The sequence below is a fragment of the Micromesistius poutassou genome (genome assembly GCF_964030765.1).
Source record: "Micromesistius poutassou genome assembly, chromosome: 10".
NCBI lineage: Eukaryota > Metazoa > Chordata > Actinopteri > Gadiformes > Gadidae > Micromesistius > Micromesistius poutassou.
Genome location: NC_140280.1, coordinates 4135125 through 4150753, shown reverse-complemented (window position 1 = coordinate 4150753; position 15629 = coordinate 4135125). Strand labels below are relative to the sequence as shown.

The window sequence follows — 15629 nt, the reverse complement described above, 5'->3', positions numbered from 1 at the left end:
AGCAGCAAATAGCATCTAGCTTCCAAGAGTACCGCATGGAGAGAAGCAGTATCTAGCATTTCACTTAGCAGCGTCTAGTATGTAGCATAGCAGTGTCTAGCATGTAGCATAGTAGTATCTAGCATGTAGCTTCATAGTGCATAGCATGTGGAGTAGCAGCGTCTAGCATGTAGCTTTGTAGCGTACAGCATGTGGAGTAGCAGCGTCTAGCATGGATCGTAGCAGTATCTAGCATTGCACGTAGCAGCGTCTAGCATGTAGCGTAGCAGCGTCTTCTCTCACTGAGGCAACACACTAATAACACACTTCTTGTGTTGTTATTGAACACAACAAAAAAGAAAGACAAGCGGAGAGCTACGATGCTATCCTAGCGTCCCTGCATCCTGACCCCGATGGGTCGTTTATATTCAGCGTCTTCCACCTGCTGAGAATGTATTATTACTCTGTGTTTGAATGCAGCGCGTTCATTCCTCTTTATTCATAGATATGCACAGACCTCCCACTTCACCCAATTTCTACATTTTGCAATTTGCACGCCCCCCCCCCCCCCCACCACCCCACCCCCACCCCCCCCTCCCCAGCGACGGGTGGCATCGGGGAGGAGGAGGGGGTGGTCGGTGGGGGGGTGGGGGGGGTAATACCTTGTTAAGATGCTGCGGTGCATGAACAAACAGGGGGAGACAGGCAGGTATTAGGCCGCTCTCCGGGAGGCTGTTTGCCGTGCGGGGGCCCGGGGCCCGGCTGCCTGCTGGCTGCTAAGCTGTGAGCAAACAGGAGGGTTCAGTACTAATGTACATATAGAACGGGTCGTCTGGGGGCCCCCGCCGGCCCCTGGCTCTCCCGCCCCCCCACCCCCACCCCCACCCACCGCGTACACGCTAGGCTAGCCCTGCCCCCCTGCCACGGCCGGACGTCTGAGAGACAGGGGCTAGCTCGATGACGCGACTCGATGGACAAACTGCGTTCCTACGAATGAACACAAACAAACAAGCCTGTTTCAAATGTCTGCGATGGGCGCGGAGTTTGACTCTACACTCAAGCATGTCGGCTAATATTGCTTGCTGTTATATATAGCATGTTGTTGAGGAGCAGGTCGGGGTTAGGGGGCACGTCTCTCATGGACGGCTGCAGGTCGAGATAAACAGCACTTAGCCTTGTGCAGCGTCCTCTCCTCGCTATCTTTGTTGTGCGCGGGGAATGGGTTAACCCAGCGACGGCGGTGACAACCATGCGGGGCGACTGCCAGCTCGTCAGGAGCGCTCGTCAGGGTGAGGTGCCTTGCTCAAGGGACACCTTGACGCACACAACTGGGGGGGGGGGGGGGGGGGGGAGACTAGGGATCGAACTAGCAACCTTCCGGTGACCAGCCTACCCGCTCTACCTCCTGAGCCACGTTGCCGCCCCTGTACCCGAGTCCGGCGGCCATACCGTCCTTCCACCGCCGGGCCAGGGGCGACGGGCGAGAGAGTGTAATGAATACAGACGGGCTCGCAGACCGGGTCCGGACAGCAGGACAGTGTGAGCGCAGCGCGGCTGACAGCGGGCCGGCCGGCCAGGTACATGATCTAAATACTAATCAAACATCATTTACAGCCGGCTTTATCCCCCCCCCCCTCTGGAGGACGGGCCCTCGCCGCCGCGACCAGGGATTCATTTCAGAGATGTCACGGTGCATTAGTGTCTGGTCGGATCAGCCCCCCCTCCACCCCTTTGTCTCGCTCTCTCTCCCTCTCCCCCGCTCATCCTCCTCTCTCTCTCTCTCTACCTCTCATCCTCTTCTCTATTTTGTTCTGCCTCTCCCCCCCCCCCCTCCTCTCTCTCTCTCGCTCTCTCTCTCTCTCTCTCTCTCTCTCTCCATCCTCCCCATTTCTCTCTCTCTCTCTGTCTCTCTCCCTCTCGCTCTCTCTATTGTCATCTTCTCTCAATCCCATCATCCAGGACCCTGGAAGTAAAGGCCTTTGCTCGCTCGCCCCTCTCTCTCTCTCTCTCTCTCTGGGTCATACATACACATGCACACAGACAGCGGCTCAGCGATGGTGGCTGGGGGGGGGGGGGGTGTGGCTCCGCTGGGACCCCACTCCTACGGGGGGGGGGGGGGGGGGCGGGGAGACTACCTTCATCCTCCCAGCTTGGGAGACTGCGTCTTTGCAATCTGCTCTGTATCTAAAGCAGGCTGTGATAAAAACGTAGACCCCATTTTGTCTGGGATGGTTTTCAGTTTGGCAAATCACACACTATAAATATGATAGAGAAGCAGAAACAGGGGCAGGAAATTCAGCTATTTCAGCTACTTTATTTTTTTAAGTTCAAGAAACAATTAATATAACTATAACTATATATAAATATATACATAGCCTACATAAACAATATATGAATACATTAGATATCTATATGTAAGCAAGTTTTTTTTATGAGCTAAAACCCCTGACAGAGGACTCCCAAACGCGACCTGCGCGCGCAGATTCCAAACGCGACCTGCGCGCAGGACACCTCTCTCTCTCTCTCTCTCTCTCTCTCTCGTTTAGTCCAGCGCGAAAATAGTCAGAGAAACGCTCCCATTCAAAATGCATAGGTTTACATTTTGTTCCGTTTAGCACAAAACAAGTCTGACAATCGCAACCTGCATGGCGTTGTTATTTTAAAATGACAGCACTAGTTTGGAGAAGCTAACGGCTGCGGCCTGCAGGAAGGCGTGGCTGGACGACCAGCCCTGCCTAGAAAGGTCCAGCCCCGCCCAAAATACTATTTTAGCATACCTGTTCCGGTTGCAGTTGAGACTGAGTATTTCATTAATACACAGGATCAGGTGTTATAATCCCTTGGGCCAAAACAAATGGCCCAACTTACAGAAGTAAATACAGCAGTATGCAGTAAGCAGAATTTCATTGGGGTTATCAAGTGGGCACCCTCTTTCTCAGATGTTTCGTTAAGTTAGGCCCACGACAGCACCTGAGGGCTTAACAATGAAACCAGCGTACTGGATTCACCCCCCTCATGAAAGTCCATCCTGAGTGTTGAATGTCAAAGCCTCATTCACATGTACTGAGGAGTGAAATAAGTTTTATTGCAGATAATTGTTGTTGTTATGAAGCTAAACTGTAGGTTTATTACGGTATATTTTACAGGTCCTGAAGCCTAAACTTAAGAGGATTCGTCTTCTTGATTCCTGCTCCAAGCTTAGTGGCTATGGAGACTGGCATTATTTATCCATGTTCAGTCTTATATTGAGGAATCGTTAATTGTTCCCATAAATGAATGTTCCGTTAAGTTAAAATCCTTCTGGTGATGTGTTCATTACATTTGTGGCGATCAAGGTAGCACAGCCTGGAGTCATACTATGCACACCTGCTCCACTGTTACTTAAACCAATAATGGAAGCCAATTAATAGGCAATTGATTGTCTGTGCTGATGGACAAGGTGCTATTCAAAATGAAGCATGGAACAGCAAGCTTAAACGGTTTAAAATGTTGCCCACAAAGGTCACGTCACATCACAATCATGTGAGGTCTTTAAATAGTGTATTTCAGCATGCTATCCTTTTTGTCTTTTATAGCACAACACAGAGAGTGTCAGGATCCTGGGCATTTGTTTCAAACAAGGTGATAGAAATGTTGGACTTTTATATGCCTTGTGAAATGTGCTATGCATTGATGTAGTATCAAGAAATGTAATTGTATTAAATGTATTTAAATATAATTGAGTTGTCAATAACTTCTGGCTTTTTTTTATCAGAATGTTCCAGAACAAGCAGGCAGCGTGGACTGTGGTGTGTTCATGCTATTAGTAAGTGATAAATAAGTGATGGGATTGTGCACCTCGGCATCAAACATGATAACATAAGCAGGTGCCAAGAGAAAAGGATAATTGACATGGTTTATATGTACAGTAACAACTCTGTATCAACTCTGTTCTATCATATGAAAAGAATGTAAACCATTGTTTATAATATGGATTACAGTACGCACATGGCACTGGACTGGACCTTTGACTTCACTCAGGTCAGCAATTTAAATCTGAAATTGTTAATGCATGTACCGTCAAACCCCTAGTTTCTATAGTAAAAGTTGAGGATTGTCATGTGTTACATGCTTCATGAGAAGCATCTTGCTAACGTCAGCCCTATGACATTTCTACGTAGGAATAGGAAAGACGAATAGAGCCCATAACACAGCAGGAGCAGGAGTTGGCAACATCTATTGAGCAGGTATTTGATTTATTAATCATTTATTTTTGATTTTGTTTGTTTGCATGTGTTTCTATTTTTGGGAATACAATATTTATTGAATACATTCAGTGCTCATTCAGTATTTCTATTAATGCTGTTTGGCTTAATACTAACTGGATGATGTCTTTCAATAGAATAATCTTATTTGTTTCAGTTGCCATCTTGCCTGTTGGAGATCATATTTGCTGAGATGGTCCTTCATGATGGAGACAGAGCTTTAATGACCCTGTCCCTGGTGTGTTCCTGCTTCAAAGCAGTGGTGGAAATGGAATACTTCAGGAGTAAATTGCATTTTCTGTGGCTTGACAGTAAGATTACAAAAATGGCTGCATGTTTTCCATGTTAAATCAATTTTAGAAATCATCTTTTTCTCAAAAAAAAAAGGTGTTGCAAACTGGACCAAGTTCTCAGCAGAATACAGGGCAGACTTTTACCAAATGTACTCTCTGGATATGTTTAGAGAGTGCAGGGTGACATTCAAAAATTGCATACCAGGTATGAAAAATTGTGCACGGAAATTAGTTCTTCTTATGGGCCCCTTTTCCACCGACAGTACAAGCTCAACTCGCCTCGACTTGGCCCGCCTTTTTTGCGTTTCCATTGCCAAATAAAGTACCTGGTACCTGGTACCTGGTACTTTTTTTAGTAGCACCTCCGTCGAGGTTCCAAGCGAGCTGAGCAGGTACTTTTGTGTGACGTAAACAGGCTGCTGGCAACTGATTGGCCAGCGGCTGCAAACGGGAATAATCACTCAAAGTTAAGTTGTGTCCGGCGTGGCTGGAGTCCACGGACCGGCTCCCGAGGGGGACACGGATCAGCGTTTCGCTGTTTCGTGTGTGTTCCTTTCCCAGGGCTCGATTTTCACCTCCATATTTTATTTCCCATCATAACCTTTCCCGGGAATCAGGAAATAGTCTCGATCAGATTTCCCGGGAATCCCGTCCCCCGGGATTAAAACCTAATGACGACCCGCGTTGAATAGGTACTTTTTTAGATGGAAACACGACATGCCTGGAACCAAGGCATGGGTTTGAGCCCATCCGCCATGCTGGTAGCACGGTTGTCAGGAGAAACGTTGTCAGAGCGGCATACAGACAGATGAGGAAACATAGACGCAGAGACGCAGGAGAAATTACGATAGAAATAAATGGAGAAGAATAAGGCGAAGGAAAAGGGTCCTTACAGGAACAAACTCACTACCAGCGCCAAGCAGAGGTATGAGGAGAAGCTGTCAGACTTAAACAACGTCGACCCATACGAGCTACCTGCAGCAGAATGGGACAGAGACCTGGACCTTTAACCACCTTGCACATATATGGACATAGTGAACTACTTGGTTTTTGGCATCAGTCAATATACGATGCAAGAATTTAAAAGCCATAAATCGCTAGAAAGCTATGAGACATTCTGCTGTGGTTGGGTGCAAGACCTGGCGCTCTACAAGAGTGGTAAAGTTGGTTTTATATTGGACGTTGGATATTGGACAGATTCGAAAAATCTATTTAGCACTGGCTTTGATGGACGAATTTGTGTCAAACCAACTTTGACGTGTTAATACAAGGCCTGCCTATAGAACACAAAGCTTCTTTTGTCAAAAAAAACAACCTTTTGATTTTATACAATTTTTATGTTGATAAATGCTTTAAATCTATTATGCGGCTTCACTTTTTGACTTACCCATGTCAAAACACATAGGGTGAACTCAGCTCACTCCCCTACACATAACACAAAGCTTCTTTTCTCCAAAAAAAACACCCTTTGATTTTATACAATTTTTAAATGTTAAATGCTATAAATCTATTATGCAGCTTGACCTTTTGACCTACACATGTTAAAAACATGTGGTGAACTCAGCTAACTGTCCTACACATAACACAAAGTTTAATTTCTCAAAAAACCCACAGTTTGATTTTATATATATTTTTTATGGAAAAAAAATGCTTTAAATGAACTGTTACCAATTTTGATGATGAGGAACATGGAACACAGGAGTGTTTGCTTTTTCTCATGCAGAGGGTACAGAGGTACCCTCTGTACCCTAGAGTACTTACCCTAAGCTTTGTGTTATGTGTGGGGCAGTTAGCTGGGCTCATCAGATGTATTTTGAAGTGGGTAGGTCAAAAGGCCAAGCGGCATAATAGATTTATAGCCTTTTTTAACGTTAAAAAATATTTATAAAATCAAAGGGTGGGTTTTTGGAAAAAAGAAGCTTTGTGTTATGTGTGGGGCAGTTAGCTGGGTTCATCAGATGTCTTTTGACATGGGTAGGTGAAAAGGCCAAGCCGCATAATAGCTTTAAAGCATTTAAAGCATTTATTTTTACATAAAAAATATATACAAAATCAAACAGTGGGTTTTTTGAGAAATTAAACTTTGTGTTATGTGTAGGACAGTTAGCTAAGTTCACCACATGTGTTTTAACATGTGTAGGTCAAAAGGTCAGGCCGCATTATAGATTTATAGCATTTAACATTTAAAAATGGTATAAAATCAAAGGATGTTTTTTTGGAGAAAAGAAGCTTTGTGTTATGTGTAGGGCAGTGAGCTGAGTTCACCCTATGTGTTTTGACATGGGTAAGTCAAAAAGTGAAGCCACATAATAGAGTTAAAGCTTTTATCAACGTTAAAGTGGTAGAAAATCAAAAGATGTTGTTTTTTTTTTACAAAAGAAGCTTTGCGTTAGATAGACAGTCCTTGTATTAACACATCAAAGTTGGTTTGACACAAATTCGTCCATCGAAGCCACTGCTAAATAGTTTTTTGAATGTGTCGAATATCCAAAGTCCAATATAAAACCAACTTTACCACGCTCCATCTACAAGCCTCCAAACGCTCAAAACACTGTTGTACTGGCAAAGGTAAGTTGCTTCACCTTTTGAGTTTTATGCTAATACTAATGTGTTGTGAATACATTGCGTTGACCAAAGTGACAAAGTAATTTACCGCGATTGTTTCGTAAACACTAGATTGTAACGAGGTGTTCCATGCACACAAACGTTAGATTAACTTCCCACATGTTTTGCAGCTTCTTATGCTAATTTGATTTTAGCCCAATGAAACATACTAGGCATTGTGTGTTGGGGGCTTCGAAGTAGACAAACCAGTTCTGGTTAGGCTAGGGTAGTTAATGGTCTGGTTAGACTAAAGCAAGCCATTAACGGTGTGAATGAAAGGTCTGTGAGATTCAGGCTGCAGACAAATGTAAATCTGGAAAGCTGCATATAAATGGAAATGGGGGTCTAGACTAGGCTGTAACTTGAAATAAAATGTGTCCCTTGTCTTCAAGGCTTTTTACTGTTTCTCTAATTTATTTACCTCTTGTATCTAACAGGTCATGCATTCACGACGGCTCTGCGAGCCTCCACTCACCCTCCTCACACCATCGGGGCAAGTGTGTTCGGCCCACTGTACATGCATGGCTGGTGTAGCGGAGTCGTGCACCCATGTCGGAGCCCTGCTGTTTATGGTCGATGCCTGTGTACGGTTAAAGGAGAAGGCCACAGTCACAGACGAACCGGCCTACTGGAAGCTGCCAAGCAGCATCAACAAGGTCCTGCCAGAGGTTGGCCAACGCATCAATTTCATATCTGCTGCAGCTACACGGAGGTCTCTAAACAGACGAATAGACGGTGAGACCCACAATAGTCCTGCGCTGAGAACACGTCCAGCCAAAACAGCCAATGACACACCGACACCAACACCGGAAGAGCTAGCAGTATTCTACCGGGAAATCAGCACGACAGGGACAAGATCAGCAATTTTGAGTGTGCTACCCGAATACTGCGATGAGTTCAGAGACCCTATTCTGCCCATCCGCAGCTTACAGTCTCTGGCTAATGCGGCCTTGATAGGAGTGACTTGCCTGCGCTGCAGAAGCACTGCCAGACCATAGGGAGCATTGCTGATGTGTCTGAGGAACAGGCAGTGCAGATAGAGAGAAGGACGCGGGGACAGCACAACTCATCACTTTGGTTTGCTGCACGGGCTGGAAGAATCACAGCCTCCTCAATGCATTGTGTTTATGCAACAGACATTAGTTCACCAGCACCCTCCACCATAAAGAGGGTTTGTTATCCTACACGTGGGCCGGGAACAGCAGCCACCAGTTGGGGCATCAAACATGAGGAGACAGCGAGGCAGGCATACACTGCCCAAACAAAGGATCAGCACACCGATCAACAAGTGGAAACTTGTGGGTTTTTTGTCAACCCGGCCTTCCCACAGGTAGTAGCATCGCCAGATGCCATTGTTACTTGCACTTGTTGTGGGAAAGGCTGCATAGAAGTGAAATGCCCCGCGAAGTACAAGGACAGCACAATCCTTGGTGCGTACTCATCAGATGACCGCAACTTCTGTCTGCATGCTGTTGATGGTCAGGTGCACCTCAAGAAGAACCACCAGTACTACACCCAGGTCCAGAACCAACTGTTTGTAACAGAGTGCCTACTGTGACTTTGTAGTGTGGACATTGAAGGACTGTGTGATTCTGCGCATAGCTCCAGACAAAACATTTTGGAATGCACGGCTTCAGAAGGCACAGGACTTCTTTGTGAAGGTGGCTCTCCCTGAACTTGAGCAATATTTCTCGATACCACCTACCTCCCAAGCATCACCTGGCCCCAGTGTGCTTCGTGAACTACAGCCACAGACCGTGGTGAAGAGGCCAAGGAAGCAGTCTGCCCAAAAAGCACCAAAGATGACGTGTGCCACAAATTACAATGCCAAATATGGCAGACACCTTCAGATATATGAGAGACCCCCTCAGTTTTTTGACTTTGTTGCCTTTTTGGGAGCTTGGTTCCCTCTGGCTCCCACGTAATTCGATTTATACATTTCAGAGCTGCCAACTTGCACGGTTTCACCGTGTTTTGCCTGCTTACACACGCCACACATCCAATTTCTCACGGCCAAAAAAACAAAAAACACGCGTCCCCCCCCCCCCCCGTCAATCCCGATCGTCGGTCCGTCCGCCCCCCCCCACCCCCCCCCCCCCCCCCACAGTCAACATTTACACCCGCGGACCCTGCTATAAGGTATGCATTACAAGATTCTACAGAATCATATGCCAGTAATGTAATGCATTACTGAACTGGTCGTAGGAGTCCATTCGGGAACCATGCCTATGTAGGTAAACAAATGATAGGTCTAGAAACGTAGGAGTCTTTGTAGCGCGTTAAGACTGGACGTTATCGGGAAACCGGGCCCAAAGCTCTTCTGACTGCGCAGATTCCACAAGATGGATCATATCTGAAGCTGACTGGTTCCACGTTGCTTAGCAAAGTAAACATTCGTTGAAAAACACACATGTCAAATGTAAGTAACATAATTAATATACCTTGCCCATATCTGACCCAACTCTGTCTCTGGAATTTGCTGGTGGTTGACTGGTGTGCATTTACAGTTATGGTCAACATTATGACAGCCTCTAAACTCGCTAAAGATATAAGACTATACAAGCTATAGTTATAGTAGGCACACAAAATATTACATATGCGTGTCCAGAAAAACGTGAGATTTCAAGACAGTTGACAGATAAACGGCCATCATTGGATCAAATCAATATTTAAAATCGCGTCCAATCATGAAAAACAAATTTAAAAGCTACTGAATAGTAAAAAAAATAATAATAAGCATGGAGTTTAGTGAGTTGAAGAGATTACTTCCAACGTGAATGATTCCTCTGCTTGGTCCTCCATTCGAGAACTTGATTAGCAGAATATAACCACAAGGTGTTGCAGTAGACTGTTTTATAGGCCTATTTTCCTCCGGTGGTCCATTCCATAAATTCTGAACGGTCCCTAAGTAGGTTGAGCATAAAATATATATTCAAAATCAAATGTGATGAAGAGGAGTAGAGAACATGTGATGAAGAGGAGTACAGAACGTGTGATGAAGAGGAGTACAGAACATGTGATGAAGAGTCAAAGAGATCATGTGATGAAGATGTTGACGCTCCGCTATATTATAGAAGACTTAAACATGATTTAAATATGAAATATGATTTAAGTGCAGGCTTGCTTCGTTTTCATTCAGGCTCCAATAACAGAAGCCATTGCGAAGATTTACAGACCAATTTGATTGTGTTTTGATTGGTGTCGTTCCCGTGATGCAGGGTGTCCACACACACTGTCCCTCACACACGTCTCATCTCACACTAATACAGCCCCCACTGAGCAACCAATTCATTACGGGTGGAGAATAACTCTGTTGGCGGAAATTGATTTGAAAGTAAATGTAGTGAAAATAAACACGTGCTTGTGTTGTCCAGAGCGGAGCCTTATTACCCCACGAAACAAACACACAACGCTCAACACACAACGCACAACACTCAATGCTCAACACACAACACAATGTGGAGGAGACGGACTCTATGAACAACAGTCTGCTTCACGTAGTACTGGTTATTATATGCAAATGAGTGTGTGTGTGTGTGTGTGTGGATGGGTTTGTATGTAATAAAGAATGTTTGTGTGTATATGTTTGGGTTTATATGTAGGCCAGTGTGTTTGTGTGTGCATGCTAGTGTGTGTGTGTGTGTGTTATGTATTTGTTTTCTACAGATCACTTATTACTTCAGTTATTTAAACATTGTGTTGTACAATGTGAAAGTAGAATTATATGAATTATATGAATAATCCTAATAATATAAGCACAACCATATTCATAATCATAATCTCAGTCCAGGCCGATGGGTGAAATCTCAGATGAGACACACAAACATACACACAGACACACACCATCTATATTTCTTATTCTCTCTCTCTGTGTGTGTGTGTCTCTCTCTCTCTCTGTCGGTCCATTACTCTCTCCACCAGTCTAAACTTAGTGGCCACACTACATATCATTTAATGCACAAAAAGAAAGAAAAGAGCGAGAATCCGTTGAATGGGTCATTACATTAAACTCTGTCTCCTAATGCGGCTCAGCTCCAGCCCTACGGCAGCCGGCAGGGTCTCTAATGGGCGGCTGTATTAGTGGGTTAATTGCCATGTCGCGGTCTCCGTTGGATTATGAGCAGGGCCCGTTTCGCTTTAATTGTGAACCATCTCGTTCCGTAGCCGTGCTAAGCAGCTCGCCAGCGGTGCACGGGGGGCTCGGATTAGGTCAGGTGTCAGAGCTGCCCTCCGTGGTGAAGCGTGGAGAATTAAAAATATCACCGAAATAGCCCGTCGGGACGGACAGGGGGAGCAGTGCCATCTAGTGGCCGGCCGCGGGATGGGCCTCGTTAATGAGCACTGGGACTCGGGAGTGTTGTGATGTGAATGTAATGTTGGTTTAATTCAGTCGTTTTCAAATGAAACACGTTCATTAGAAAACAATTGCATTAAACCAACATTAAATTCACAGTACGTTAAATTAGTAATTTAGCGGACATGTTAATCCAAGTATGCATGTCCTCATAGAGGTTCACCTGTTCAGACGCTCACCTGTCCTCACCTCTTCGTGCCGCCCACATTTGGGGTCTGACCTCAGAGAAGGTCGTTCCCCCCTTGGCTTTACCGAACTGGGTTTGGTTCTTCGTCTCGCCGCCCCATAAATACAAGTGGAATAAATTGGTTGCTTTCAAATGGATATATGGATATATGACCTTCAAATTGATCCTTGTGATGGGCCTCTGAACCCACCACACACACACTAATACACACACACACACACATACACACACACACACACACACACACACACACACACACACACACACACACAGTGTGGCCTGGTGTGTTTAGCCTGGTGTGTTAGCGGTGGTGTTTCTGTGCGTGTTGCTGCTCAGGGATCACACCAACGCGCGTCGCCACCATCTTGACGCGGCGATTCAAACCATCAGAATGGTTGGTTTACTCATTGTTTCGGTCTACTTTGGAGGCAGAATAATGGCTGTGCGGTGTGACCCCCAGCCGGAAGGTTCTGGGTTTGGTCCCCAATGTCTGGTCCCACCTGTAGGCGTCCGTCAGAGTCCCTAACCACCTGCTCCTCAATCCACCTGCTCCTCAATGACATGGAGCCTGTCTGTATTCACTAAAACTTGCTTTGAATAAAAGTGTTACTGGGCCATTGCAACAATTATTAGGCCTACATGTTGAACTTAATAGGCCGACGACATTTAAGGAATATAAGGAGTTCTTACACAATTCTTACACATCGACGGCAAAAAAGTGAAGTGCTCCCTAAGTACCAGTCGTGTTTGAGGTCACTTACACGCGTTAACAAGACGACACTGCCATCTGGTGGCGGTTATGGAAAACGAATCATTATATAATTATTACCGTACGCCGAAATATACATTTGTCCACATTAAATCGTCAACATTATGTTGTACAATTATTATAGCATTATAAGACCTCAACATTTACAGAATGAAAATAAATTTTAACATAATGTTGGCTATGAAGTAGTGGTTTCATTCATACACAATATTCCTCACATTTAGTTTTTTCTGTAAATCTATAAAAAAAAATATATATAAAAATCGGAAACTCATTGATGTGAGGTTGCTGAACGATCTGTACACCTTTTCCCAAAATAGGAATGAAAATATAAACCAAGGTAAAATGTCATAAGAAGGGACGTGGTCTGTGAGACTCTGAGACTAACAGTGATTAAGGGCTGGACATTATGGACTTGACCTGACGAGAACGATTAAAAGTGGATTTAAGTGAATCATTCTTAATCTCTCTGACGTTAAAATCAACCGAACCAATCACACATAGCCTAACTAGACCACACTTTTGTATTTCCTGCATTTCATATGCATGTTTAAAAGCGCTCATTTATAAATCTAAATGTATAAACACGGGTGGCACACGTGCTGTATGAGCGCCCGATGAGCAGACTGAAAAGCGTTTCTTATTGTTCAGTCGATTTATAAGAAGAAGACGGGTATAAAAGTATTCACAGATTCACTTCGTCTATTTAATCATATTTCTGTGGCTTCCCCTCATTTGACTTCTATGTAACTAGGAGAGCTGAAATGAGTTTCCTCGCAGCCCGCCCCAGGGAATGAGTCCCCGGACTCTCCGACGGACAGGAAAGTCATTTGCTGTGCGTTTTCCAGAAAACACAAATAGGCATCTGCAATCCAATTAAATTAAAACAACCAAATTGTTTTGCTAATTCCAGTTTTTTACATTGAGGCTTGAGCTTGACGAAGTAATGAACAGTGTCTCCATTCCATGGTGCTAATGAAGCAAGGCATTGTGGGTAGGTTTTGTGTTGCTGCATGTTGCCACTGATGACATGTTGAACAAATTTCACGTTGTGTATTCATCGTTATATCACAGATTCTTATGAAGGAGGTAATACTGTTAATCTCAGTCATGATGGTGCTTAGGTTTGGTTTTGTATGTAAGTACAGAGGTTATTAAGGAAAAACAATTTTACAGTATCCTTTTTGTGGAGACTTGAGATGAGGTATAAATAAATACACCACTAACATATCTTTAGTTTAACGTCACCAGCCAAGCACAAATGTGACTGGATTGTAAAGTCATATTGTAAATGAAAAACCATCAAGGGAAGGGGAAGGTGTACCTTTATACTAAGTCAATAGCGCCACGTTTAAAATACTTTATTTCCATTTTAATGAGCAGTACAAGTAATTCAGCCTCATTGTCGCTTTTAATTCACACTATTCGCTTCACCACTTTTCCTATTAACGAGATGTTTGGCTATTCAGAAGAATGCCCCGTTCTCAGCAGGCGACGCCGCGCTGCCTTCAGACCCTCCACCACCCCGGTCTTCAACCATCAGACCCTCCACCACCCCGGTCTTCAAACCTTCAGACCCTCCACCACCCCGGTCCTCAAACCTTCAAACCCTCCACCACCCCGGTCCTCAAACCTTCAAACCCTCCACCACCCCGGTCCTCAAACCTTCAGACCCTCCACCACCCCGGTCCTCAAACCTTCAGACCCTCCACCACCCCGGCCTCTGAGGTACTAACCTTCACTCCTCTCCCTTCCAGGCCTTCTTTAAGCTACAATCCCTCGCTCCTGTCCTTCCAGGCCCTTAGGGTACAGTCCCTCACTCCTCTCCTTCCAGGCCGGTCTTTAACCTTCAAACCCTCAAACCCTCACTCCTCTCCGGTCTTTAGGGTACAAAGAGTGTCTTTCCTCTTCACCCCTGTGTCTCCGTGGGGTGGTGGTGTCTGCGTCGGGATGGGGTCCAGTCTTCAGTCTCGGATTGGTCTTCTTGGTTCTTGTGCTAAAGAAAGATTGTCTAAAATACAAGACTGGAAAGTTCATTCTCTGCGGAGCCTCTCCGAGTCTTTCTGTTCTCTGTACTGGAAAACTAAACCGCAGTCAAATAAATACATAAACAGATCAGGACGGGGAAATGAAAGAGTTGCACACTTAGCATGACAAGGTTAGATCGTGTCTTCTGAACGGTACAGGTATTTTGTTTAAATGAAACATGGACCTACTCCACCTGCTTGCTGTTTCAATCTTTTGGTGTAAAAACAAATAAAAACCTGCAATCCCAACACCCAGTAATAAAAAGAAAAAACTTTCCCCAGTAAATCCACAATAAGCACAGAGTGGTTTGTAAAAGGACAGAAACATGGAACACAAACTAGTACAGCCTGGAGATGTGGGCGGTGATGGGGAAACAAACGCATTTTAACAAACCTTATTCTAACAGTGAGAGAAGAAAAAAAACGAAATTCTGTAAAGGTATTAAAACAGGGTGAAGCAGAGTGGAAAACAAGACTGAAACGAAGAGAAAGTTAAACCTATGGCGCTGATGAAATAATCCGCCACGGAATAATTTGGTTCGGTCGGATGCTGATCGGAGCGCCGCGTCGGGAATGTTGAATTACAAACGGAAGGAGGAAGAGAAGATGGCGGCGAGGTTGAGAGAGGTAGTCAATACTATGGCTGCAGGATGAGCAGGCCTCCATTTTAGGTTGGAGCATCAGCCTCTGGGGTGAGGGGGTGGGTGTGTGTGTGGGGGGGGGGGGGGGGGGGGGGTGGTCAGGGTCCCCTCAAAGTCTTTCAGCCTCCTGGGTGGGGCCCGGGAGGGGGGCAGTTAGTAGGTCGAGTGGGTCTTTCGGTGCTGGAACCAGAGGGAGCGAGATGGGGAGGGTGACGATGGGGACAGGAGAGGACAGTGAGCAGCACACACTGGTTCAGTGGTTTCATCAACACTGGAGGACGGATCGTTTACAATGGGAAACGCTGCCTTAAACACGCAGTATAGCATATATTATTAGCATATATATTTACAAAATTAAGATATCGTACATATTATACAAAAGCATGAAGCTTCACTGTTTCATGAGAAAAGGTTGAACTTTAAAGTTGAATAAATACCAGTAAGGTGCATCTGCATTCATGCGGTCATGAAGACATCTTTGAACATGGTAGATGGTAGAAGATGGATGATAGAAATAAAAAATAACAACAG

At 44.9% G+C, this 15629-nt stretch overlaps 1 protein-coding gene across 1 annotated transcript in view; it reads right to left on the bottom strand.

The window, feature by feature from the left end:
- Positions 1 to 1562, bottom strand: part of LOC311353857 (COMM domain-containing protein 9-like) — a gene marked incomplete at its 5' end in the record, with an annotated part of 4853 nt that extends 3291 nt beyond the window's left edge. The window contains one exon of the mRNA XM_084473663.1: positions 1410 to 1562. Within this exon, the coding sequence (XP_084329789.1) occupies positions 1410 to 1562 (153 nt within the window). The remainder of the gene's footprint in view (positions 1 to 1409) is intronic.
- Between the last annotated feature and the right edge of the window lie 14067 nt (positions 1563 to 15629).